The 27,183-nt window shown below is 38.6% G+C and overlaps 2 protein-coding genes across 2 annotated transcripts; one reads left to right on the top strand and one right to left on the bottom strand.

Annotated features, from left to right (window-relative positions):
* The first annotated feature begins 3,758 nt into the window (after positions 1–3,758).
* On the top strand, positions 3,759–6,151 carry LOC121759291 (vesicle-associated membrane protein 724-like). The gene is made up of 5 exons (XM_042154828.1): positions 3,759–4,162; positions 4,981–5,122; positions 5,220–5,340; positions 5,704–5,766; positions 5,852–6,151. Exons 1-5 carry the CDS (start codon positions 3,973–3,975, stop codon positions 5,993–5,995), a joined length of 660 nt encoding a protein of 219 aa, XP_042010762.1. The 5' UTR covers positions 3,759–3,972; the 3' UTR covers positions 5,996–6,151.
* A 2,115-nt stretch (positions 6,152–8,266) lies between these two features.
* Positions 8,267–8,906, bottom strand: LOC121768676 (flowering-promoting factor 1-like protein 3). The gene has a single exon (XM_042165222.1). The coding sequence runs from the start codon at positions 8,811–8,813 to the stop codon at positions 8,505–8,507; it is 309 nt and encodes a 102-aa protein (XP_042021156.1). The 5' UTR covers positions 8,814–8,906; the 3' UTR covers positions 8,267–8,504.
* Positions 8,907–27,183: the final 18,277 nt, after the last annotated feature.

Genomic DNA, 27,183 nt, shown 5'->3' with positions numbered 1-27,183 from the left:
GGTATATATAACTAATGCTAAATTTTAGCCAAGTAATTACACTACGCCTAGGAATAATTATTCTTCTATTAAAAGCAAACCAAGCTAGTAAGCTTATTTTAATGATCATTACTAGTTGTTCGCAGCCATGATATCTCACTCTTACCCATTATTCATTAAACAGTAGACTACGGCAGAGTCTAACTTCTAAGGATTTGCTTTTGTATTAGTATTTATTATATAGTTGTTAGGGCACCCGCAGCGGCATCCTGTAGCTGTCTCGTCTCGCCGAGTCTTCGGTCTCGTCGCTTAGTTCGTGGGGGAGGGAGGGTCGGCTGGCCATCTCGCCACGTGCCAGCGCCGTCCCGCGAGTGGGCGTCGTCATTACTGACGCAATAAATATTTTTTTTAAAAAAATCGATTTTTCGCAAAAAATAAATATAAAAATTTCAGCTGTAAATTTTTTTTCTTTTTTTATTCTATAAATACTCATACTCTTTCATTTTACACACAAACACGCTATCCCTCATCTTTTTTTCTTCTCGTCACTCTCATATCATCTCTCTTTCCTCTCCAATCCAATTCTTCTCCCAAATTTAATCAATTCATGGATCCATTTGAGCAAATGCGTCGAATAATGGAAGAATCGCTAGAAGAAGAGCGACGTAGGGAGGAGGAGGCAGCCGTGGCGCGTCAAAAGCAACCCCGGAAATACATCCATCGTGACCGGGAGGAAGCCGCCGCAAGGTTAGTACGAGATTACTTTTGTTAGAACCTGGTTTTGGGAGATACCTACTTCCGTCGCAGTTTCCGCATGCAGCGGGAATTATTTCTGAATATCACAAATACATTGGCGGCCCGGGAAGAGTACTTCCAAGAAGGGTTCGACGCTACTGGTCGTCCCAGTCTCACGACGCTGCAGAAATGTATTGCAGCAATCCGTCAGCTTGCTACTGGACAAACGACAGATTTGTTCGACAAGTACCTGCACATTGGGGATAGCACTGAGAGACTGTGTTGATGAACTTCTGCAAAGGCGTCCAGGCAGCCTTCACCGACGAATTCCTGAAGAAGCCAAGCACCGCAAATTTTCAGTTTCTGCTCCGACTTCACGAACAAGCGCACAGATTCCCCGGGATGCTTGGCAGCGTCGATTGCATGCATTGGCAATTGAAGAATTGCCCTGTGGCGTGGAGGGGATCATACACGAGTGGCCACAAAGGCACCCACCCCACCATTATTCTCGAGGCCGTTGCCGACTACCGGCTATGGATTTGGCATGCATTTTTCAGGGTTCCCGGATCGAACAACGACATCAACGTGCTCAACCAATCCGACCTCTTCACCGAAGTTTTGAATGGTAAAGCGCCGGCCATCACCTTCACCGCTAACAACCACCAGTTTAAAATGGAGTACTATATTGCCGACAACATCTATCCGAAGTTGCCAACCTTCGTGAAGACGTTCAACAGGCCGATAAACGAAAACATGCTCTTTTTGCGCAGAAGCAAGAGGCTGCTCGCAAGGATGTGGAGAGAGCATTCGGGGTTCTACAAGCTGGATTCAACATTATCAAATCCCCAGCCCGTACGTGGTTTATGGAGAATATGGTCGACATCATGTATACGTGCATAATCTTGCACAACATGATTGTCGCCGACGAAGGACATAATGCGGGAAATTGGTTCGATCCTGAAACCGCGGGAAGCTCTTCCGCAAGTAGTCCGCCTCGCAGTGGAGTGCATCCTTCTTTGCAAGAGCGAATATCTATTCGGGAAAGTACACGTGATTCTATGGCCCACGCCCAACTCCAGGAGGATCTAATGGAGCACATTTGGGTAAAATTTGACAACCGTTAGACGATCACCGCATCACTTTCCATGATTATGCGGATTTCAATAAATTGTAATATTAGGATTTCAATTATGTATTTTTCGTATTTTCGGAAGTTGTAAGTTTCGTGATTTTTAATGATTTTATGAATTATTAGTATTAATGTAATATTTCAATGAAATATTAATTGAATTTGTTAGTAATAAAAATAAAAAATGAAATTGAATGAATAGTTAAGGGATGAGACGGTTAAGAGATGGATGTATGCATGTGCTATCTCTTAGTTAAGAGATGGGGTAAAAAGTGCAGTGGGACCCATGAATAGTGAATGGATGAGACGGTTAAGAGACGGTATTGAGACACGGGTATACTCATATAAGATGATTGGGTTATGAATTTAATGATAGTTATGAAATAAAAACCGTATATGTATGTATAATCGGATGAATTGATGTAAAAAAAATTTGCATGATACTAAAAACCTGCATTTGATGCATAAAGTCATTGCATTCACAACAACATTAACTAAACATAAAATTTAAATGAAATTTTCAACACTATATATTTGGCACTTTTATATATTCGCCTAAAAAAAGTACTAGGTTGACTTTTTGACCTTCTTTTGGTTGGGCCCAATATAAACATATTTACATCGTTAAGATATTTGGGCTTGTGTTGAGTAGTGGCCCAATATAAAGTGAGTCATTCTATTCATAATTTAATTTTAATTATTATAGCTTTTTATTTACAATAAAAAAATAATCATGATATGCCTATCGGATTGTAATTTTTAAATACATTTTGGAGAATTTAGAATTTAATTTTGGGTTTTAACTTGGGGACTATATGGGTCATTTATTATGGATAATTTAGTAAATTAATGAGTAAAACAATGACTTGATTAGAATTAACATTTTTAATGAAGTATTATTTGATTATTTCAGTCTTGCAAATAAATAAGTAGGCCAAACAGTGTAAATGAAAATGGAGTCTATAGCCATTATTCAAAATTGACTAGTTTTTTTACATAAATCGCTCTGCATGATACAACAGTCAAAGTCAGGATTCATAACCGTTTTCAACTATTTAGACAAATCTATGTCTCAAAATCCAAGTCAACAAAATCATACTGCAGTTACATTATTTATTGATTAAAAATTACATACTGAATTGATTCTTCCCCTACTTCTCTCTACCCAATTAAAGAATAAATTTCAATAAGCTACCTTACTTGCAAAGCAAAATAATTCTATGTTTCCCACATTACAAAAGTTTCATACTCCCTCCGTCCCGAGCTACTCGCTCATTTCCTTTTCGGCAGGGAGATTAAGGAATGAGTGTATAGGAAAGTAAAAAATGACGGCTGTAGGTGAAATTTTTTACTAAAAATGGAAAGAGTGCAAGTAACTTGGGACGCCCAAAAAGGAAATACGTGCGAGTAGTGCGGGACGGAGGGTGTACCAAATTATTTGCTTGAAGGTATACGATACAAATGACACACGCATTAAATAGATACAATTGTCCAAATTTGTTAATGCCATGAATTAACAAAAATATAGTTTGGATTTCCAATAAATTTCGATAATATTTTTTGAGCGTTAAGTATATATTCAAACAATTAATTACATTGATTTAATTAATTTCTATATAGAGAAAGTGCATTTAATTCAATTTTTTTAAATAAATACAGCAAAATGAAAGAAGTGTTGTTTTCTTCAATCTCGCAATCTAAAAAAATAGGAATATGAAGTGAAATATTATTGAAAAATGTAATCTAGTTCTAGAAATTAGACCTGGCCTTCCTCATTTCATCAACTATTCAAACGAATTCACTCGGTGATTACTAGTAATATAATTAAATTTGAAAAAATATTCCACTCGGTTTATAATGTGAAAATCACAATTATAAATAAAGAAACCGTGTTACGAATGATTATATAACAAAATTTAGAGCCAAGAAAATTATTAATACAAGAAGAATAAAATTAAAGAAATCAAGAAAGTAATCAAAAAACAGCAACGGCCAATCAGAAGCAGCCCACCACCCAAAACCGGCGGCTCAACGTTAAAGAAACGAACTTTCGACTGCTGCGGCGGCGGGTTTCGCTAAATCGCTGCTCAATTCATTTCTGCTGCGGGAATCGGTGAGTCGACTCAGCGATGGGCCAAGAATCGTTCATATACAGCTTCGTGGCGCGTGGCACGGTGGTGCTGGCAGAGTACACCGAGTTCACCGGAAATTTTCCGGCGATCGCCGCTGGCTGCTTGCAGCGGCTGCCGTCGACCAACAACAAGTTCACGTACAACTATGATCAACACATTTTTAACTTTTTAGTTGAAGATGGATACGGTAAAAATTCTCTCTTTTGCTTAATCATGATTTGGGCTGTCTGAATCTTTCATGCTGCTATTGGTTTTGTTGATTTGGGTTGGAATTTAGGGGAATGAGGGTTGAATTTGAGCTGGGATTTTCTTGGATCTCTGAGGTAGCAAGGTGGAATCTTGATTTTTGTCTGCTTTCTTTAGCTAGAAGTTATAGTTTCAAGAAATTTCGGTGGTTTTCCAATTGGAAATTTGTTATGCTCTTTTTGGGTTGCCAAGATTTTGGAATTTGATCTTTTTAGGTTTTGACTATGGGCAGGGAAGAGTTGTTTACAATTCATAGAAAAGCTTATGCTTTCTTGATTTTTCATTTGGTTTTGGTTTTGTTTTTGTTTTTCATTGCCTGAGCTGCTTAAGTTGTGATTTCAATAGATGTAGAACTGTTTTACTTAGGATACATTTGAATTGTGGGAAGAAAAAATAGAGCAATACTACATAAGTTATGTCCTGTTATATTGCAGTTTTCTTGCAAAAGAGTCTTGTGCATTTGATCATTTTCTGATAATTAAGATGTTTTTTTTGAGTTTGGAGGGAAAATAGTCGTCTGCTGATCAGATCCTATTATATATAGGCCAAAGAACAATGATCATCACAATCTCCCTACATGTTGCTGTGTGTTCAAAAGCTCTTTGCTGTTTTCATTCTTTATTTTTCAAATCATGTAAATGATGAAAAAGAAGCACATAACTTAAAATTCAAGAAGCAGAAGCTAAAGAATTTTGTATTAAGCTCTAAAAAATGATTTTTCTGAACTTTTGCTTGACACCATGCTTACCTCTAATGCAGCTTACTGCGTCGTTGGCAAAGAATCTGTCGGGAAACAGATCTCAATCGCACTTTTGGAACGCATTAAAGCCGATTTCAGGAAAAGATACGGTGGTGGTAAAGCTGATACAGCAGTTGCCAAAAGTCTCAACAAAGAATTTGGGTAAATTTCTCACTCCCAAAAGACAAAATATGATTTTAATGTTTAGCATTTGACATGAGCATTGGCAAATACGTATAACTCGAAATAATTCACGCAGGCCTCTAATGAAAGAACACATGCAATATATCATTGATCACGCTGATGAGATCGATAAACTATTGAAAGTTCAAGCCCAAGTTTCCGAGGTCAAAAGTATTATGCTGGAGAATATAGACAAGGTAGGCAAAAGGAACTGCACTCACGAATATACGACACTCTTCTTTGCTGCTTGTTACGTTACTGCCTTCACTAAATGCAGGCGTAATTGTTCTACCTTGCTCATTTTAGTGTGGTTCTACATAGGCTAAATTTCTTGCTTTGATCATAATTTGATAAATCATACAGTACGTTTGATTTTTTCGATTTTTAATGGCTCTTTATAGTTCAACTTACAAAAGATGAGGTGATACTAAGTAGAGTTCCTTTAACACAGAATTTATCCATCCATCTTCATGCCTCATAAAACTATATGATCTCGACACATGGATTCGAGCTGATTTTTTGTCTGGTTTTAACGTTCTTATCCCCTGTGCTTCTTGCAGACTATAGAAAGAGGCCAAAACCTTACTGATCTCAACGACAAGGCTCAAGACCTGCGCGAATCGGTTAGTTTGAGCTATTTTTTCTTCCTTTCTCTTCCCCACACCCTTCTTGAATCTAATCTCTGAGCCCATTTTCTCATCTCTGCAGGCTCAAGTGTTCAAGAAAGGAGGGGTACAACTCCGGAGAAAGTTATGGTACCAAAACATGAAAATGAAGTTGGTTGTGCTCGGAATCATCCTCCTCTTGGTCCTCATCATCGTCCTCTCTATTTGCCGGGGGTTTAAATGTTAGTATTCTCGGCCTCTGTCTCGCTTGTCGGGGGCCATGTTGTTCGATTCCCATGTAACTGCTTCAACTGTTTTCTCCATGTAAGATAGACTCAACATATATTTTTTACTTGGCAATTTTATAGTATAAGAAATGATAGAAGATGTGATTGATACAAAATGTTGATCTCAATAGCTTATTTAATCTCTTCGACTCCACCCATCCTAAAAATAACCATAAAATTAAACGGCGTTTGTATCTTTTTAGAAATCTGAACAGAATGGATTTATCCAAAAATCAAATCGAAAAAACTCGAAACATCGAAAAAATAACCTTTTGATTTTGGTTATATCATATAAAGACTAATTTGCAATATGTTTTATGCCACTTGTTTCCATGCATACCTTTTGAGAAATACTCCATAATTTTGTATAAATTTTCTATAACGAGATTGTTAATTACTTTGAAAAAAATGATATTCGTCTAAAAATAAATTAGATATTATGTCATTTTTTTCGTATATTCGTATAACTTTAAAGACGTGTTAAGCTTGAGATGATTCTAAGATAGGTGACCTGATTGAGAATATTATTATTTTTATTCTTGAGTAACAAAAAAAAAGTTACGGTTACCTAACTTCTGGAACTTGTAAAATCTCCTTTATGTGGGAATATGAAGACTTAGTAGGGGTAGGAGGGGTGAAAAATTAGTCCTAATTCTAGAAAACATGGTGGGCAAAGATTAAAAAATACTACTCTCAAAGACCATTCTAATTTTGTACTATAAACATATTCTTGGAGATGGAACAAATAAAGCACTATAGTAGTTTATTTTTCTTTCATAAAAGTATTGTAGCTTAATGTGTATGGAAAAATAGGGTTGTCATTCTCATTATATTCTGAATAATTAGGGTTAGGGGGAATATGTTTTTCTTTTCTCTTTCTTTATTTAGTTTTAGAATTTTTATAGGAGAGATTAAAACTGACTTTTGGGGTTGGAAATCACCAACCCTTTTGAAGAATCTTTGTCAAAAAGGGATGTTTTAAAGTTGGAATAATCTACCAAATTAATAATATAGTATTAGATCAAGTAAGTCTTATAGAACTATTTCTTTATGAAGAATATTAGGCCCGACCAAACAGTAGATACCCCCCACGCTGAAATTGCCCTCAATATAATGCGGAGACCAATATAATTATGGTGAAATAATGAGAATATAAATATGTACTATACATGAAAATTATCATATATGACTACACGTCTACACGTAATCACATAAAATGACTACACTACACGCATCAATATGCATGTCCTTATAATAGTCATATATATAGATGTGGCAAATTGGGTGATATATATATAATACTGTATATAATAATAATAGATAAAATCTAGCCATTTGATATACTACATCCGTTCCATATTACTCACTTTTTCTATTTCGGCTCATCTTAAACTACTTGTACTATTTCTATTAATTAGGGTATTTAATTAAGATATTATAAATAATTAATTAAGTATTGTCTTATTACATTGAAAATACTATTTTTTATACTAATTACTCAATCATGAATTTACAATCTAAAACGAAAAGTGTAAGTAACATGAGATGGAGGGAGAATTAATGATCCAACTAGCTCAAAATTTGTTAATCCACCAATAAATAAGGTAGATTAGCATATTAATTTGAGTTCAGATTTTGTTTCTCTTGAAGCAATTTTGGTCCTCCTCCTCTTCATGCTTTCCTATGCTCTTGATAAAACGTAGTCTTTAACAAGGAGTGAACATTCAAATTTCAGTTTAGATTTTTCTATCTGAATATATGATTTATAATAATAATAATAAAAAGTGCAGTATGAACTGAAAATATATAGTTGTAAAATTAAATGCAAATGTAATTATTATGATTTTTCCTTATATATAAATACCCCCCTTCGTCGTAATTGTACGAGTACACCATATTCTCGTAGAGATTATTGGGTGTATAGTAATTTCTATATCCTTTGAATTTTTTTGTGTGATTATTATATGTGTGTCATTTCCCGGCTCCCGCACTAAGAAATTATAAGAAAATAGAATGAAATTTTGTTCGTTCAAAGTTTCAAACGTCATATATGTAAAGCTCAACAAAAATAATTGTAAATCAAGCACAAAATCAACGGTTCAAAAAATATAACCTAAATCACCATCTCTTTAGAATTTATAGTTTACATCAATAATAATACATAAAATATAGCAAGTACCTTTCACATATTGTGGCATTAGCTTGAAAAATTCAAACTAGGCGATACATTATACTTTAAATTCCTACAATATACATATCTTATTTCATTTCTCTTACATCTTACAACACATCAACCCAAATCAACCAGAGATTACACAATACTAATATTGGATCCATTTTTCACACAAAAACAAAGATAAATTAAAAACCCTGACCTTAGGCAACATCCCTAAATCACACACACAAATTTAAACACACAAAAACAAACCCTAGAAATTACTTAATTAGGTGCACGATCACATCACATCACTAAACATCTCTAACTTCAAACTCATTTCGATTCTTGACGACGATGTCGTACATGTGTATGGATTTGAACTTGTTGAAATCTTTGGGGAGAGAGATGAGATGAACCGTTGATCTCTTGTGAAACTGCAGAAGATCAGGATCATCATAGTACCTCTCCCATCCAAGATCCAATAATTTCCTCTCCAACATAGCATATGATGCAATCACCTCGTTCGAGGGCACGTGGACTAGCATTTTCTTGCTGTGGCACTCCCCGGCATTCTCCACAAGTCGAACGACGCCGTTCTTGAACACCCAAACCCCAGACATTGTTCAAGGGAAGAAGGGAGGTGGTGAATTTGTTTGAGTGAGAGGTGGTGAATGTGGGAATATATATAGGGGTTTTTAGGCTTGTGTATTGTTGAATTTTCCCCACTTTTTATTTTTATTTTATTTTTGCTTATGGAGAAAAGCTGTGTTCAAATATGTGGAGAAAGTGTCCATTTAAGCTAGGGAATAAGCTACATATGGAATTGATTTGTTGCTTTTTTATTTTGTAGGTAGGGTTTAGAACTAGGTTCTTTCTTGTAGTAATATTAAATGAAAAAGTAAGTTTTTTTTATCTAAGACAAAAAAACTAGATTGCAAGCTTTATTTGGGCATGTATTGTAATGCCATAGTGTGTAAATTAATCATACACAATTAATATAATAATATACTTGATCTTTGTCTTAATGGGTTCTCAAGAACCTTCCCCCCATTATATTCTTTCAAGAAAGTATTCACACACATGTACACATATATGATACTCCATATGTGTGTCCATTATATATAGAGATGAATTGATTATTGTGAGAACTTTTTTTTATCATGAAAACACTGCATTAGACGTATGAGATTATTACAGTAAAATTCAGTGCAATATATTCTCACATACTCACTTTGATAAGAAGGTTCTCTTTCTATATAAGAAAATTCTAAATGGGAGGATCTATTCTCAACTTATGCATATGTTATACTCCCTCCGTCCCCAAAGAATATGCACTTTGGGGTCGTCACGGATTTTAATGTAAAATTGATGAAGTAAGAGAAAGGTAGAGATAAAAAGTAAATAAAGTAATGTTAGTGGACAATGGGTCCCACCTCATTAGCGAGAAAAGATTTTCTAAAATTAGAAAATGCATATTCTTGTGGGACAGACTAAAAAGGAAAGAGTGCATATTCTTAAGGGACGGAAGGAGTATCCTTAATTAAGCATTTGCAACAAGATTGAGTTTTGAGCAAAGAACATAGAGTGTCTATCTTATTCTAATGCATGTGCCTATATCTTATTCTAATCCATGTACTTATTTATGCATATATAGACTTTAATTAGGTGGCACTCTCTCTCTTTATCTCTCTCTATCTCTAAATAAAAATATATTGGATGGTGGAGGTAGAGAATCAGAGCACCAGATCTGGAATAGGAGAAATCATGAATGATCAATGTTTCCAGCAATGAAAAGACAATAAATTTTGCAGACTGATCAATAAAAAGGAAATAAAGAAAATAAGTTTCACCTAAATGGAAAAATGCATGCATGGCATGAGTGTGAAAAAAGCTGTTATGGGGAACTCTCTTGCCCCATACTTTATGTATTACGATAAGAGAATCATAAATACCACCAAACAAATGTATACAAAATCTTGATGACCATATTATATTAATGTCAATTAATTTTTTTAATCTCTACAAAATGATTACTGAGAAAGGAAGAGTGAAATGTATAGAAGCCCATTAAAAGAAAGGAGTGGGCTTTTGAAATTAAAAAGCCTCTTATGTTCATATATAATTCTCAATGACCCAATCTTATCTACACAATATAAATTTGGTTTTATAGGATAGTTTTGCATTAGTATTTGCTAGGAGAATATGTTTTTTTGTCAAGAATCTGGAATCTAGCTAAATTAGGGAGATATGTATATTGCAGCCTTTGAGGCACTTTTCAATATTCAAATTCATGGCTATATATAATGCAAATTCTTTCTAGAGTTAGCTATTGCTATAGTAGAAACATGTATAACGTGAATTCCGTCTTCAACATCCTAAAATACTTTTTATCTTATTCATTATTTAACATTCATTAACTAAGGTTGTAATATATACAGAATTAATTCCTAATGCCGAACCAACAAATAATTCATTATTAGATAACACGAAGTTTATTTTAAGACCGTTATACTTCATTATTTCTAAAATGCAAAACGGTCTAAAGATGAAGTCCGTATAAAATGAAGTAAAACGGACTAAAAATGAACTAAAAATGTTCTAAAATGAACTTTAACAAACTAAAAAATGAAGGGTTCGATGGTTCGGCACTAGAAATTAGTTCGACGTCGGTTACAATCCTTTCTCGAATCTCTATTAATTCCACGGAGAATATTTTCCAAATCCTTGAAACTAATATCATGATTTTCCAAATCCTTGAAGCTAATATCAGGATTTAAATGGCAATTAAGGTAAATAATATTGTTAGGTAATTACTTGTACATATAAAACAACGTTGCTAAGTTTTTCTCACGTCTGTTTATTTTCTCCGGCGCCGCCCACTCGCTTCACCGGCTAAATCGCCGGAGAAACCAAGTAAAGATCTCCCCTTTCATTTTGCTTTACTGTTTTTTATTTATATGAATTAGGTCGGATGCTATATTATTACTCCAGTCTGGATTTTGATATATGATTAATTTCAACCTATATTAGTGGATTTGATGTTACGGAATTCCATATTTTTCCAAAACGTAACTTTAAATAATTAGAGATTTTCATACCTAAATCTAATTCCATCTCTTAATTCATTGTTGATCATTCTAAAACTAAGAAAGATAGTACTCCAAGAGAACTGAAGGCCATGAATCTTCGTCTTCGTTTTGGCATAGTAAGTTTGATGAATGGGCGAATTTTTTATGGTAATAAATGCGGGTAAAAAATATATAGATCACGACACAAGGAATTACGTGGTTCGATTTACTGAGGTAAATCTACGTCCACGGGAAGAAAGGAGGGCAAGATTGTATTGCTTGATCTGGTTTACAGCTTACAAATACAGACTTGCTATATGATATTTGATGTTTAGAGAGCTTCCTCCTTGTCTATCTGATCTAAGTTCTATTTATACATTGAACTAAGATCGTGGCTTGCATCACCACTAACTAGGTCGTGGCTTGCATCACCACTAACTAGGTAGTGGATGTCGTGGAGGTCATGAGATCCTGCATGGGTCCACTATCTCTTTGTTTGGTCCGCTATCCTGCCTGAGATCCTGCATGAGTTGACACCACTAAATAGATCGTGTAGTGGAGGTCGTGGAGGTTCTGCATGAGTCCACTATCTCCCAGTTCGGTCGAATACTGAGACCGAACTGCTGAACTATTGCCGAGCAGCTTTTGCCGATCTGAGAGTAGAGCTTGATTGGTCGGCTTTTACCGAGCTGTAGGCTGGAGCCGAACTCTTTGGTAATGCCGAACTGATACTCTTCCTTGGGCTTTGGGCTGATGGGCCGTCACTGCTATTGGGCTTGTTTAGTACGTACCCCATCACTACCCCCCCCGAAAAGCGAAGTGAATCACTTCGGCGAAGCGAGTCACTTCGGCATTCTGGATAAAGGTACGGGGGAGGCTGACGTTAGGGGACGTGCCTTGCGCGTGACTGCATTAAATGCGATAGTAAAATCCGGCCGTTGAATCCTGAAAAGGTGGGATTCGAAACGGTGCGATGATTTTGAAATCTTCTCCGAATCTGATAAATACGTCCTTTCTTCATCATTTGAACACTTTTGCTATTGCTTCTTCTGCATTCTCTCTCTTTTGCGTAAAAATTTCCTTCCGCTTTCAAGAATTTCTTCAGAATTTCTTCAGACTTTCAAAGAGTAAGAACCATGTCTTCTTCTTCTTCTTCTGAGTCAGGTAGCGGTAGGAAAGGGGGTAAGGGGTCTTCTAGCCGGAAAGAATCCGGGGAGAAGACCGTAGAGTATTTTCACAGCATCTTGAGTAAGGATACTGTGATATCCCTACACGAAAAATATTTTTTTCCTGGGGGGAAGGTTGCGATTCCCGACGACCTTCATAGGGCTGACTCGCCGCCGGAGGGTTACGCCACCGTTTATGAAGCCGGCTTGGAATGCGGGCTTCGTTTCCCTCTTCCCCCTGCCTTTGTAGAGCTGCTTGATTTTTTCCAACTCCCTTTAGGTCAGGTGACTCCGAATTCTTGGAGGCACTTATCGGCCTTTGCTGCCGAACTGCGTAGGCTAGATAAGGATCTGTCTCTGAGGGCAATCCTTAATTTTTTCCAGTTTAAGAGAAAAGGATCTTGGTTTTACTTGATCCCTTTACAGCCTTTTAGGGCCTTCTGCAAAACCAAGTGGCCAAAGTGGCAACATCGCTTCTTTTTTTATAATAGGACAGCGGCTCCGGGCTTTCCCTGGAGAGGGCCGAAGTCCGTGATTCCTCATCCTCGGTTAGAACCGTTGAACGAGCTCGAGGGCGAGCTCAATAAGATTCCTATGATTAGGAAGCAGTACCTGGAGTCTGAGCTCGTCAAGGGCGACTTCGTGTTCGACTCTTCGTCTTCGGACGAAGAGACTGAGGGTGAGGACTTCTTTTTTGTGCCTTACTGCTTTTGTGGCGAAAACTAACCTTGCTTTCTTGCTTTTTGGCAGTGAACTTGCTAAATAAGATTAGCCGCAAATCCTCCGAGCTTAAGGAGCCGGAGAAACAGAAGGCTACCAGCTCGGCGCCTGATGCCGAGAAGAATCCGAAGAGGCAAAAGACCTCTTCTTCGGATCCAAAAAAGCCGGAGTCGACTTCGGCAAATAGGAAGGGGAAGACCCAGAAGCCCCCAAGAGCACCGGAGAGAGACACCGTCTTGGCGCCCCCTTCGGAGCATGTCTGTGAGCCTTTTGCATGGCCAACGGACTTTGCCGAGGTAACTTCTCTTCTTGATTCTTTGGCTTTGCTTCTTTCCTATGTTTTTTTGGTGGCCCCTCTGTTGACTCTTTCCTTTTTCCATTTTCAGAGGAATAGCATGCTCAGCAAGTTCGTCGCAGTCGAACTCTCTAAAGCGTCCAGCGACTATGCTGAGATGCAGAGGAAGTTGGCGGCTGCTCGTCACCAGGCCGAACAGGCTAAGGCAGACTTTGAGAAGGCCAGAGCTGCTAGGATCTCGGCCCAGGATGAAGCCCAGTTTGCCAAAAACCAGCTCGTCATCCAGCGAGAGCAGACGAAACGGAGGGATGCTGCCGCCGTGGTTGCCCAAGGGGAGGTTCTCCGTGCTTTCGCGGAGAAACTCTTTCTGAGCAATCAATTTTCGGCCTTTGTCGGTGATCTGCTGAAACTGATGACCGATAATGCCGAGCAGGGGCCCGAAGTCGTCCTGCCGCTGTACGGCCGAGAGATAGCAGCTCGTCTCCAGAGTCTGCCGCTCCTTGAGGAGCTTGCTTCGTCCTCGGTCCTGCTTTCTGCTGACCGAGTTCGTAGTTGCCGAGCTGACCGGGACGAGAATATGGAGGCTATCTTTGCCTCCTTAGGGCCAGTTTCACCCGCTCCAATTTTCCACGGAGAGGGTGAGACCGAGCAGCTTGATCAGCAGACCGGAGACAGGCAGGCCGAGCAAGAGGTGCTGCTGATCGGTGATGGGGGCACCGAGCAGGCTGGGGGGAGCAAGGAGGCCGAGGCTGAAGCTGAGGCAGACAAGGAGAAGGAAGCTGAACCTCACCGAGGAGCCGGAGACGAAGCTGGCGGAGTATGATTTCGTCTCCCTTCTCTTAGTTTAGTTTCTTCCTTCTTGTAAAATGGCCTTGAAGCCCTCCTTGTGTAAAAATTTTTTTTCTTATGAATGAAAAAATTCTTCTTTCTACACTTGTGTCTTCGTATAGCTTTTCGTACTCTCTTTTACTCCTGTTGTGGTTTACTACCTGCTCAGTAAACTGAAATGCCGAACTGACATAGCTGCTTTGTATTCTTAACTCTTAAGGAGCTGGAGGTACTTCACTGGAAGCGGCTGTACTCTTCCGCTTTAGACGAAGCTGAGAAAAAAGCCATAGCTGACCAGATGAAGAATGACGAACTCTTGGCTTGTTTAGTGAAGCTGGAGGCCGACAATAAGGACTTAGAGTCCGAAAAGAAGGATCTGGAGGCCGAGCTGAATACTGCCGTCGCTGAGAGGACTGCGTATGAGGATTTCATCTGCGGACGCGGGGGAATGAGCATATCTGAAGTTCAGAATCAAGTTGATGAACTGTGGGAGGAGCTTCATGTACTCCGGAGGAACAATGCGCTGGAGAGCTCGGCTTGCCAACAAGTTGTGAAATCATTGCGGCGCTGGGCTTCTCGGTACGACATCGTTCTTTCCCGGCGTCCTTCAATCGAGAGATTCCTTAGGCATTTCCCGCCAACAGATGCTCATACTCCAGCTCAAACCTCTGATCCACTTGCTCAAAATCCTACTCCAAATCAGCAACGAACTCAGGAGCAACCGGAAACGTCAAGACGAGAACGGACTCAGGAGCAACCGGAAACGTCAAGACAAGGACGGACTGAAGTTCGTAGAGGAGCTGTGATTATGAGTGAGCAAGATCAACAAATGCTTCGTGAAGAGACTCTTCGCCGCCGAGGTGCCAGAACTTCCCGGACTCAAGGAAGAGGCGGTAGGTCGATCAGAGCATCTCGTCGACCTGCTTATTCTTCAGCTGCCCGGAACGCCCGAACTCGGCTTCACGAGGATTTTTTGAATAGATGGCTCAACTTTAGCAACCATGGACAGTAGAATAGTCCTTTGTAATGGCGTAACGCCTTCTCGTAGGGCAGCAGAATTATATGCCGAACAAGTTTTAATAAATGAAATCTTCATTTCGCTTCTATCACTGCGTATTTACAGCTCAGCGAAAAAATTTCATCGTGCTCGTCCTCGGTCTTATGAAGTAAACTTCTTTGACCGGACTCGTCCTCGGTCTTATGAAGTAAGCTTCTTTGACCGGACTCGTCTTTGGTCTTATGAAGTAAACTTCTTTGACCGGACTTGGTCCTCGGTCTTATGAAATAAACTTCTTTGACCGGACTCGTCTTTGGTCTTATGAAGTAAACTTCTTTGACCGGACTTGGTCCTCGGTCTTATGAAATAAACTTCTTTGACCGGACTCGTCTTTGGTCTTATGAAGTAAACTTCTTTGACCGGACTCGTCTTTGGTCTTATGAAGTAAATTTCTTTGACCGGACTAAGCTTGTGTCCTAATTTGGCGAGTTTTATCGCTCGGATCGGACTTTCCCTTGTCCTAATTTGGGGATCGGACTTTCCCTTGTCCTAATTCGGCGAGTTTTATCGCGTGGATCGGACTTTCCCTTGTCCTAATTCGGCGAGTTTTATCGCGTGGATCGGACTTTCCCTTTGTTGCAGTTCGTTTCAGACGAACTGCTTGTTTCTTAAGCTGAATTGTGGTCTTGTATCCTCCTTAGAAGCTTGGACTCACAATCGTTGGCTTATATATGTTCTAAAAAGGGGATCAGCCTTCGAAGAACAAGATACCTCAGTAACATTTGTAAGAGACGACACGCACATAGACAGACAAAACGCACATAGACAAACATGAAAAACAAGTAAAAAACAAAGAAAGCACATACCCCTAGGACCGAACTAGACACAAGACTGACTGACCGGACTGTCTCTTACAAATGGAACTTCTTGAGGTTGGAAATGTGCCATGTTCGGGGTACTTGTTCTCCTGACATGTGAGTCAATTTGTAAGACCCTTTGCCGAGGACTTCTGACACCCGATATGGACCTTCCCATGTGGGTTCGAGTTTGCCCAGCTTTTCTGCTCGGCTTACTTCGTTGTTTCTCAAGACGAGATCTCCCACTTGAAATTGCAGCTTTTTCACCCTTTGGTTATAATACCGGGCTACTTGCTCCTTGTACTTGGCTGCTTTTATGCAGGCCAATTCTCTTCTTTCTTCGGCCAGATCTAGTTCGGCTCTCAGTCCGTCATCATTCATTTCTGAGGAGAAATTTAGAGTTCGGGGACTGGGTACGCCGATCTCAACCGGAATCACGGCTTCAGTGCCGTACACCAGACTGTACGGAGTTTCACCGTTGGAGGTTTTGGGTGTAGTTCGGTAGGACCATAGGACTTGTGGGAGATTTTCTACCCATTGTCCTTTGGCTTGTTCTAACCGAGCTTTTAACCCTTTCACCAAGATACGGTTTGTTACCTCCGTTTGTCCGTTTGCTTGTGGGTGGGAGACCGAAGTGAACCGCTGTTGAATATTCAGCTCTTGGCACCAATTCTTGAATGTCTTGTCGGTGAACTGAGTCCCATTATCCGAAATGAGGATGTGGGGTATGCCAAATCGGCACACTATGTTCTTCCAGACGAAATCCAATGCCTTCGAGCTCGTTATCGTAGCTAATGGTTCAACCTCTACCCACTTTGTAAAGTAATCCACGGCAACGATAAGGAATTTCATTTGCCGAGGAGCTTGTGGTAGTGGTCCTACTATGTCTATGCCCCATTGCATAAAAGGCCAAGGGCTTTGCATAGCACATAGATCGGTCTGCGGCATCCTTGGGATATTTGCATGGATTTGGCACTTCGTACATGTCTTGACGAGCTGCACTGCTTCTTGTACCAAAGTTGGCCAATAATATCCCCATCTCAGAACTTTTTTAGCTAAAGCTCTAGCTCCGATGTGGCTACCGCAAGATCCTTCATGAACTTCTCTAAGGATGTAATCCGTCTCTTCTGGCCCTACACATCGCAATAACGGCTGAAGGTAGGACTTTCTGTATAGGACTCCTCCATGAAGTTCGTACCGAAGTGCTCGGCATGTGATTTTCCGAGCTTCTCTCTTATCCTCGGGCAGTTGTCCTTGATCTAGATACTGTAAGATTGGCGTCATCCAGTTCGGCGAGCTGGCTACTGAATGTACCTCAGCTTCATCAATGCTTCGGTGCATCAATTCCTCCACCTTTGAGCTTGGATATGAGGCTAACTTACTTAAAGTATCTGCTCGGCTGTTTTCCGCTCTGGGAATGCGGATTATCCGAAAATAAGAGAAACTTCGGCTAATGTTTTGCGCTTTGTCCAAGTATTTCCTCATCCTCTCACCACGGGCTTCACTTGTACCCAACAGGTGATTCACTATGACTTGTGAATCACAATGGATTTTGAGAGACTTGATAAATAGACTTTGCGCTAGCTGGAGTCCGGCAAGGAGAGCTTCGTATTCGGCTTCGTTATTAGTGGTTGGGAACAAGAACCGAAGTGAATAAGTTACCTCGTGTCCGTCGGGAGCGATAAGTAGAATACCAGCTCCACTTCCCGTTTTATTCGAAGCTCCATCTACGAATCCGCTCCAGCAATCCGGCGGCTCTACTTCGGATTCCAGGGGCTGTGCTAGTTCGGTATTGGCAGAATTTTTCTGTTCGGCAATGACAGGGATTACTTGATCGAACTTTGCCTCTGTAAGAAAATCTGCCAAGGCTTGTCCCTTGATGGCTTTCCGAGGTAGGTATTCGATTGAGTGTTCTCCCAACTCTATGGCCCATTTGGCGATTCTGCCTGATGCTTCTGGCTTGGTCAAAACTTGCCGAAGTGGCAGATCGGTTAAGACGCATACCTTGTGAGCATAGAAGTATGGCCGCAGTCTCCTTGCTGCATTTACTAACGCCAGAGCAATTTTTTCCAGAGGTTGATACCTTGTTTCTGGACCTCTTAATGCTCGGCTTGTAAAGTAGATGGGAAGCTGCTTTAGGCCTTCTTCTCGTACAAGCACCGCGCTAATGGTTTGATCTGATGCCGCTAAGTATAAGAATATCACTTCGGCATCTGTTGGAGCAGAGAGAATTGGAAGCTTGGCTAAATAACTTTTGAGCTCGTCAAAAGCCTTTTTCTGCTCGGCTCCCCACTCAAACTTTGGTGCCTTTTTCAACACTTTGAAGAACGGCAGTTGCTTTTCGGCTGCTTGGGAAAGGAACCTATTCAGTGCGGCTAGACATCCAGTTAGCCTTTGCACATCATGTATGGACTTCGGTATCGCCATGTTCTGAACAACTTGAACTTTTGAGGGATTTGCCTTGAGTCCGTCTTTTGAAACCCAACAACCCAGAAACTTTCCCGAATCTACCAAAAAGGTACATTTTTGGGGATTGAGTTTGAGGTTGGCTTTTTTGAGCACGTCGAGGGTGGATTTGAGGTTGTCTTCGTACTCCGAAGTGCTTCTGCTTTTGACGACTATGTCGTCAACATACACTTCAACCTCTTTTCCGATCAAATGCCGAAAAAGCTTATCTACCATCCTTTGATATGTGGCTCCGGCATTCTTTAAACCGAATGGCATCTTTTTATAAGCAAAGATGCCGAAGTCAGTAATGAAAGCCGTTTTTGAAGCATCATTCTCATCCATTAAAACTTGGTGGTAGCCTTTGTATAAATCAAGAAAACAGAAAATTTCGAAGCCGATCAAAGCTTCTACTTTTTTATCTATGTTCGGAAGGGGATAGCAATCTTTAGGACAGTGCTTGTTTAGATCGGTAAAATCTATGCACATCCGCCATCCTCCTTCTTTTTTCTTGATCATCACAGGATTGGCCACCCAAGAAGGATATTTCACCTCGAATAATACATCCGCTTTCAGTAATTGGCGGACTTCGTCATGGATGACTTGATTTCTTTCTGCCGCAAAGAGTCTTTGCTTCTGTTTTATAGGCCGGACTGAAGGATCAATATTTAACCGATGAGTGATTACCTCAGGGGGCACTCCGGTCATGTCCAACGGAGACCATGCAAAGACATCTTTGTACTCCTTGAGGAGCTGGATGGTCTTTTCCCGGAGTAGAGGCGTTCCCGCGAAACCGATCTTGACCGTTCTGGATGGATCATCTTCGTATAACTGAACGGTCATTGAGTTCGACTCTGGTGTGACTTCGGTCATTTCGCTTGCCTCTGACTCCGGCTGCTGTGATTGCTATGCTTGATGATGCCGATCTGATTGCTCGGCACTTTTAAGCGCAATCTGCAGACACTCTTTTGCTCTCTTTTGATCACCTCGGATGACCGCTATCCCACCTTTAGTGGGGATCTTGATGGTGAGGTGATAAGTAGAGCAAACGGCCCGAACTGCGTTGAGCCAGTCTCTTCCCAAGATGATGTTGTACGGGGACCGAGCTTTTACCACAAAGAACTCGATCATCGTACTGGAGCTTGTAGGCGCTTTTCCCACCGTGATCGGAAGGCTGATAATACCTTCAGGGCGGGTGTCCTCCTGGGCGAAACTTTTCAGAGGAAGTGGAGCCGGACTGAGCCGAGCTGGATCCACTTCTAGTTTATCGAAACATTCTTTAAAAAGAATGCTGACTGACGCTCCGGTATCCACAAACACTCTGTGGATCAGTTTGTTTGCCACTCCGGCTTGGATGACAATAGCGTCTTGATGAGGAGAGATGGCCGGGACGGGATCTGCATCTGAAAATGTAATCACTTCGTCCTGCTTCAGCCTTTTATGCGTTGGCTCCTCTCGATTGAAGCCTCTGCGCTCTGACTTCAGGGACGATTTAGTCTTCCCGGCAGGGAGAGCATCAATAGTCAAGATTACTCCATCATATTGCAGCTCGTCATCGTCTTCGGGGTCCTGTTGCTTTTTCGGATCCTGAGGAGCGCAGTTCGCACCTCTCTGCTTTTTGTTCTTTTTCGGCTGCTTGCTTTGGTATTTTTTTAACGTCCCTGCTTTCACAAGAGCATCAATACCTGCAGCCAAATGTCGGCACTCCTCGGTATCGTGACCGTGGTCTTGATGGAAGGAGCAATATTGATCCTGAGGTCGACGCGCGGCCGATTTCGTCATCCGCTTTGGTTTTTCGAACATATCGGAATGCAGTTCGAAAATTTCCGCTCTCGACTTGTTCAATGGTACGAACTGAGCGGGCGGCTTCTCAGGATTGAGACGTGGTCCCAATCGGTCTTGCACCGGAGTCCTTTGAATCCTTTCAAAAGGAGTTCGGCGAGGATGTCCCTGATCGCCAAAAGGAGTTCGGCGAGGATGTCCCTGATCGCTATGATCGGGCTTCCTCCTGTCTCCTCGGGATGAGCTGTCTAAAGACCGTTTGCGACGGTCTGCCTCATCGGCACGGGAGAACTGGTCCGCAATGTCCCACATCTCTTGAGCTGTTTGCGGACTGCATTCCACGAGCTTTCTGTAGAGAGCTCCGGGCAGGATTCCATTTTGGAATGCCGAAATGACAAGTAGATCATTGAGATCATCTACTTGTAGGCATTCCTTGTGGAATCTCGTCATAAAGTCGCTGATCTTTTCGTCGCGACCTTGACGTATAGAAAGCAGCTGAGCCGAAGTGATTCGGGCTTCCGCTTTCTGAAAGAACCTCCTGTGGAAAGCATCCATTAGATCTCGGTAAGATCTAATGCTGCCTTGGGGGAGGCTATCGAACCACCTTCTTGCGTTCCCGATAAGCAGCTCGGGAAACAGCTTGCACATATGGACCTCATTGAGACCCTGGTTCGCCATGTTATACTGATAGCGTCCCAAGAAATCATGAGGATCCACTAACCCGTCATAAGTCATCGACGGAGTTCGGTAGTTCTGTGGCAAGGGAGTTCGGGTGATATCGTCCGAGAACGGAGTCTTCAATGCTCCGTACATGGCGAACCCGACATCTCTTCGGTATGGAGGAGATGGAGTTCTCCTGTGATTCCGGTACCGAGGAGGAACAGGAACATGTCGGGGTTGAGGATTCTTCTTCCTGGAAGACACGGCACTACTGCGGTAGTGACTTTCATGTCTGGATGAGGAGGGAGAATCCACCGTTTTCGTCTCCGGCTTTTGGCCCTTTTGCAGGAAAATTAAGAACTCTTCCTGCTTCTCGGCCAAAAACAACTTGACAGCCTCGTTCAAATCGGGCTGCTGGGAAGACTCGGTGCGATGAGTCTTTGAGCGGCTTGTTCCTTCTCCGTGAGAACTGGAAGTAGATTTCTCCCGAGGCTGTTTTCCAGACCTGCGGGCTGGACTAGCTTCCTCATGGTTATCATGAACGGTATTATGGGTGTTACGTGATCTGGTATGCATTTTTTTGGGGTGGAAAAAGGGTCAAAAATTCGCTTTATCACAAATTTGGTTCTCTGTTTCCCACAGACTGCGCCAGTGATGAATGGGCGAATTTTTGATGGTAATAAATGCGGGTAAAAAATATATAGATCACGACACAAGGAATTACGTGGTTCGATTTACTGAGGTAAATCTACGTCCACGGGAAGAAAGGAGGGCAAGATTGTATTGCTTGATCTGGTTTACAGCTTACAAATACAGACTTGCTATATGATATTTGATGTTTAGAGAGCTTCCTCCTTGTCTATCTGATCTAAGTTCTATTTATACATTGAACTAAGATCGTGGCTTGCATCACCACTAACTAGGTCGTGGCTTGCATCACCACTAACTAGGTAGTGGATGTCGTGGAGGTCATGAGATCCTGCATGGGTCCACTATCTCTTTGTTTGGTCCGCTATCCTGCCTGAGATCCTGCATGAGTTGACACCACTAAATAGATCGTGTAGTGGAGGTCGTGGAGGTTCTGCATGAGTCCACTATCTCCCAGTTCGGTCGAATACTGAGACCGAACTGCTGAACTATTGCCGAGCAGCTTTTGCCGATCTGAGAGTAGAGCTTGATTGGTCGGCTTTTACCGAGCTGTAGGCTGGAGCCGAACTCTTTGGTAATGCCGAACTGATACTCTTCCTTGGGCTTTGGGCTGATGGGCCGTCACTGCTATTGGGCTTGTTTAGTACGTACCCCATCAAAGTTCTTTTTTTAGCAATTTCTATCATCTTGATTCATATATATATATATATAGAGAGAGAGAGAGAGAGAGAGAGAGGAATGTGATCAAATGCAAACTCTAAATATTGTACAAACTTCAAACTATGATCTGAACCGTTAGAAAATGTCAACAGATGATAAAATAGTGGTGAAGGAGAGTATAAGAAAGAAACAAACCAACAACTACAACAAAAGAAACACAAACATAAACGATATGACAACACCTTGTATATGAAATTTGAGAGTATTATTGTTGTAATTTATTCTTTTATTCTTTCATTTTTATAGTGATTATTATATTTTTAGAGAGAATTACGCAAATGATCTTTGAACTATGCGTTTCGCACGCAAATGGTCCCTGAACTTTAAAAATATCATGGGTGGTCCCTGGATTAAAGTGTTATCACATTCATGTTACTTTTTCACTATTCATTGCAATTTTGCACCAAAAATACTCCCTGAGGCATGGAAGCATTTTTGAACTTTCATATATAGGTACTAGATAAGATATTTACTCTATCCGTCTCTAATTAGATATGATTTTTTTTTTAATTTGAGTGCTTGAAATAATATTTTTTACCCCGATACATTTTCAGTTAGTTTATGTCAAATTAAATTGATTTTCAGTTAGTTTATGTCAAATTAAATTGATGTCAATGAATAGTTTTATGCAAACGGCTACAATTGAATAATTGATCACTCACCATTATAAAAGGTGGCATATTATAAATTACAAACGGCCATAATTGATATCCCAATATATGATAAAAAGTATTTTTGTACATTTAATTTATCATAAATAGGACAATTCAATTAAAGATGTAGCTTTTGATTTATTTCATGGTCATTACCAATGTTGCGGCTAAGAATATTCTTTAATAAAGATATTAAAGATATGCAGGAGAGAAATCTGGAGTATTATGTTATATAAATATTTCCTACATTTATTTCTGAGATTAAGTTTTGGAAAACTCTACTAAAATTCAGCATTTGAATATTTCCGCTTTATTGGTGTGAAACTGTGAATGCACAATATTTTTCAATACTATAGAAAACAATTGTATTTATTTTAAAAAATTATGAATAAAATATTTTCTAGATTATAGATACTACTATAAATTTGTAGGTTTTAAACATTGGAGAGTTAAAATTCCTTTGAATTCTTATCTTAATTGGTGAGAGTGAAAGGTTTTAGAAAAGGAACTTAATTCTTTTTTACTATAAATATATAAACTTGGAGCTTATATGAATATCACTTAATTTTATGCAATACTGCAGTACTTTCTTTTGAGGTTTCTTCTAACTCTTCAGCAAATATTGTTTTGCACGTGAAGGTAGTTTTTTTCATTTTTGAATGTTTTTTTCCGACCTCGACGACAATTGTTTTGTGGTTGAAGATTGTCGGTACTTATACATGAAACTCTAAAAATGTTTCCATGTCTTGGAGGTATTTTTGGTGCAAAATTGTGATAGAATAGTGAAAAAGTATCATAAATATAATAACACTTTAATCCATGGACCACCTGTGATATTTTTAAAGTATTGTAAGTATTATCACACTCAAATTATAAAGTATCATGGATGTTATCACACTCAAATTATAAAGAAAGATCATATTTAATTAGAGAAAGATAGAGTAAATATTTTATGCGATACTTATACATGAAAGTCCAAAAATGCTTTTATGCCTTGGAGATATTTTTTGTGTAAAATTCACCTTATCACACTCAAATTATAAAGTATCATGAATGTTATCACTCAAATTATATAAAAAAACGTATCTAATTAGAGACAGATAAGAGCAAATATCTTATCCAGTACCTGTACGGCTATACCGATAGAGTAAATATTTTTTAAAGTATTTAATCCAGTATGTTATCACATTAATGGTACTTTTCACTATTCATTACAATTTAAATATGAAAATTATAAAAAAAAGTAGCATGAATGTGATAATACTTTAAAAATACTTTTAAAGTATTTAATCCATAAATATTTAAATATGAAAATTATAAAAAAAAGTAGCATGAATGTTATAATATTTTTATTTTAAAGTATTTAATCCAGTACCTATAATTTGAGTGCTTGATCTCTAATTATATATGGAAAAAGTATTGTAATGTGCATAATACTAACCTTTTCCAATAATATTTTTTTTGCAATTGTTATAACTAGGTATCTCATAGTGATAGCGGTACGATGTACGGCCCGTTTATTATTTGATTTATTTCATAATTTTATGGTTATTTTGCCTAAGTAAGATGTCATAGCGGTAATGAACATATCATATAACTTTACATGCTTTAATTGATTGGTGTGTTCAAATTTTTAGTATATCAAAATATTTTAATTATACTAATGTTAGCCTTTTTAGTACTATCATTATTATTGTTTTAATTATGTTTTGTTAACTTTTTAAGTACATCAAATAAATTTTTTTGTTATAATAAATAGTATTGTTACCGCTTGTATTTAACTTACAAATAAAATTAAATCTATGTATATATTTAATAAAAGTTTTAACGTGTAATAACAACGTTTAGCTAAAATGTCATAAATTGACTCAGAAAAATAATTAATAGTAGCAGTAACTTATTTAAAATCTAGTGAATTGAATTTTGAAAATCACATTGATTTCTATTTTCGGTCCTCCCACAAATTTTGTCACATTTCAATTTTTACCTCATATTCCAATAACTCATTCTCATTAATCCTAACTTTCCGGTTGTACAGTGATTAAAGCTTGGCATCCTAACTAGTCTATATATATTCTAGGTGAAGCATTTGTTCGACTGCATCCATCGCTGTTGGATTCGACCGCCCAATTGCTCGGATGAGGGCTCATCCACCATAAGAATGGTGATAGCTGACGTAGACAATAATTTGAGGTTCATCAACTCCGCGACGAGACTTGATGATGCTAACATCAAGTTTGAAGCCAGATTCCCTTATAACGGAATAGAAGGAGTACTATATTGAATAATATTAATTGCCATATATATATTGAATGATTATTAATTGCCATATATTTAATGACGAGGGACTATTAATGCCAGCGTGAGTAATTGCAATGCCTTATTTTTATTTATTTTGTTTAACCACGATAAATAAAAGGATGATTTTTAAGTACTAGTATGCCAAAATATATGCCTTATTTTTAAATAATTAGAACACTGTCGCCTTGTCGGTGTCGTAATTGCAATGCCTTATTTTTATTCATCTTGTCGAATTTAGGAGGGTTATTTCAAATGAATTATGTGTAGTCTAATAACGAACTATTGTTTTTTAGTTCAACGATTCGGCATTAAGAATTAGTTCTGTCGGGTTATTTTCAATGTCAAACTAATTTTATACACCGAACTAGAGACTAAATCTCAGTCACTCATTTTTCTAATCTAGTGGATAAAATGAATCAAGCAAATGGTATATACTTCATTTTTAGATTGTTTTACTTCATTTGATACGAACTTCATTATTTAATCATTTTTATTTCATTGCAGAAAGATTGAACTAAAATGATTTTACAATAAGTTGTGTGTTGTCTAATAATGAACTGTTTTTAGTTCGACGGTTCGGCATTAAGAATTAGTTCTGCACCCCCAATTTCCTTTTATTTTTTCGAGGAATATAGTAAGATCTTATATTGAATGATTATAAATGTCATATATCTATCTATATATCGATATAAAAGACGAGTTTTCTAAAAAAAAATTAGTTAAAATTTATATAATAATTTTAAAAGCAAATTTGAATATTCATCGGTAGTTTTGCACTCCTTTAAATTGTAAATCAAAGCTTATGATATACTTAATAAGTATAATATATTTGATGAAATTGAAAAAAATATTCTCATAGTTATTGTGCATTAAATGCACACAATTCCTACAACCGTTTATAACATTTTTCACAAATGAAAATTTGAAAATGATCATTGCATAGTATTAATTAAAAAAAATATTTTCCATTACTATTTTGCATTAATTGCACGCACGCTAAATTTCTTTTTACATGCGTCTACTTTGAAGGCATGCAAGAATTGAATTAATTCATTTAATTAGATTTAGAAAATCTAAGATTATTGCATGCCTTCATAGCCTGAGAAATCATCTATAAATATCAGCACGACAGCACCCATTTCTTTGTCTCCATATTCATTTCACTTTCTTCTCTCTTGACTCATACCTCTCTATCTTAGGTTTGAATCTTTTTTGTAATTTCTTGCATTTTTCTTTTTTTAGTTTGTTATCTGTGCTATTAGTTTTATCTACAATTGTTTTCTCATCTATTACATAGTAGTAGTAGCAGTAGTAGTAGTAGTACATATTATAATTAGAAACGATAATTACAAAGATTGAGATGTTTTTTCCTTCTTCATTCAATAATTCTTTTTCTTCATGTCTTAAACAAGTGATATCTATGAGGAGTATATTACTCCTATTTACTAGGTACTATAAGACAAAAGATAACACGTGAACAAATTACAGTATCAAGGATGTGATATATGTATGATATGATAGTTTCACATGAATTATATATGATACACCTAAATGTTTTCTTATAAATGCATGTTCTCACATAGAAATTGTCATCTCATCATCAATCCCAGTTTAAGTTTCACATTAATTTTTCTTCTTTATGATTGAAGCCCATTTCTCAATTCCACATTTTTCATGCAATGGTATTTTGTAAAGAAGTGAAAAAGGTCACAAAAATATGCAACGTGAAATAAAAGTTTTTCTACTTTGGAAACCATGAGGCATAGAGAGTATAATTAGTATCTCATCAGGCAAAATGCTTCATATATTCTTCAAAAAATTCTACAAATTCTTCATCCTGGCAGAGAACT

This window comes from Salvia splendens, chromosome 2 (genome assembly GCF_004379255.2).
Source record: "Salvia splendens isolate huo1 chromosome 2, SspV2, whole genome shotgun sequence".
Classification (NCBI taxonomy): Eukaryota; Viridiplantae; Streptophyta; class Magnoliopsida; order Lamiales; family Lamiaceae; genus Salvia; species Salvia splendens.
This window is presented reverse-complemented; position numbering and strand designations above follow the sequence as displayed.

What these genes read in the sequence shown, in the direction of transcription:
- LOC121768676 (XM_042165222.1), bottom strand. Translation starts at nt 8,813, where the DNA reads ATGTCTGGGGTTTGGGTGTTCAAGAACGGCGTCGTTCGACTTGTGGAG.
- LOC121759291 (XM_042154828.1), top strand. Translation starts at nt 3,973, where the DNA reads ATGGGCCAAGAATCGTTCATATACAGCTTCGTGGCGCGTGGCACGGTG. An exon ending in TTTAGTTGAAGATGGATACG is followed by an intron (nt 4,163 to 4,980) that starts GTAAAAATTCTC and finishes CCTCTAATGCAG; the next exon opens with CTTACTGCGTCGTTGGCAAA. An exon ending in TGCTGGAGAATATAGACAAG is followed by an intron (nt 5,341 to 5,703) that starts GTAGGCAAAAGG and finishes TGCTTCTTGCAG; the next exon opens with ACTATAGAAAGAGGCCAAAA.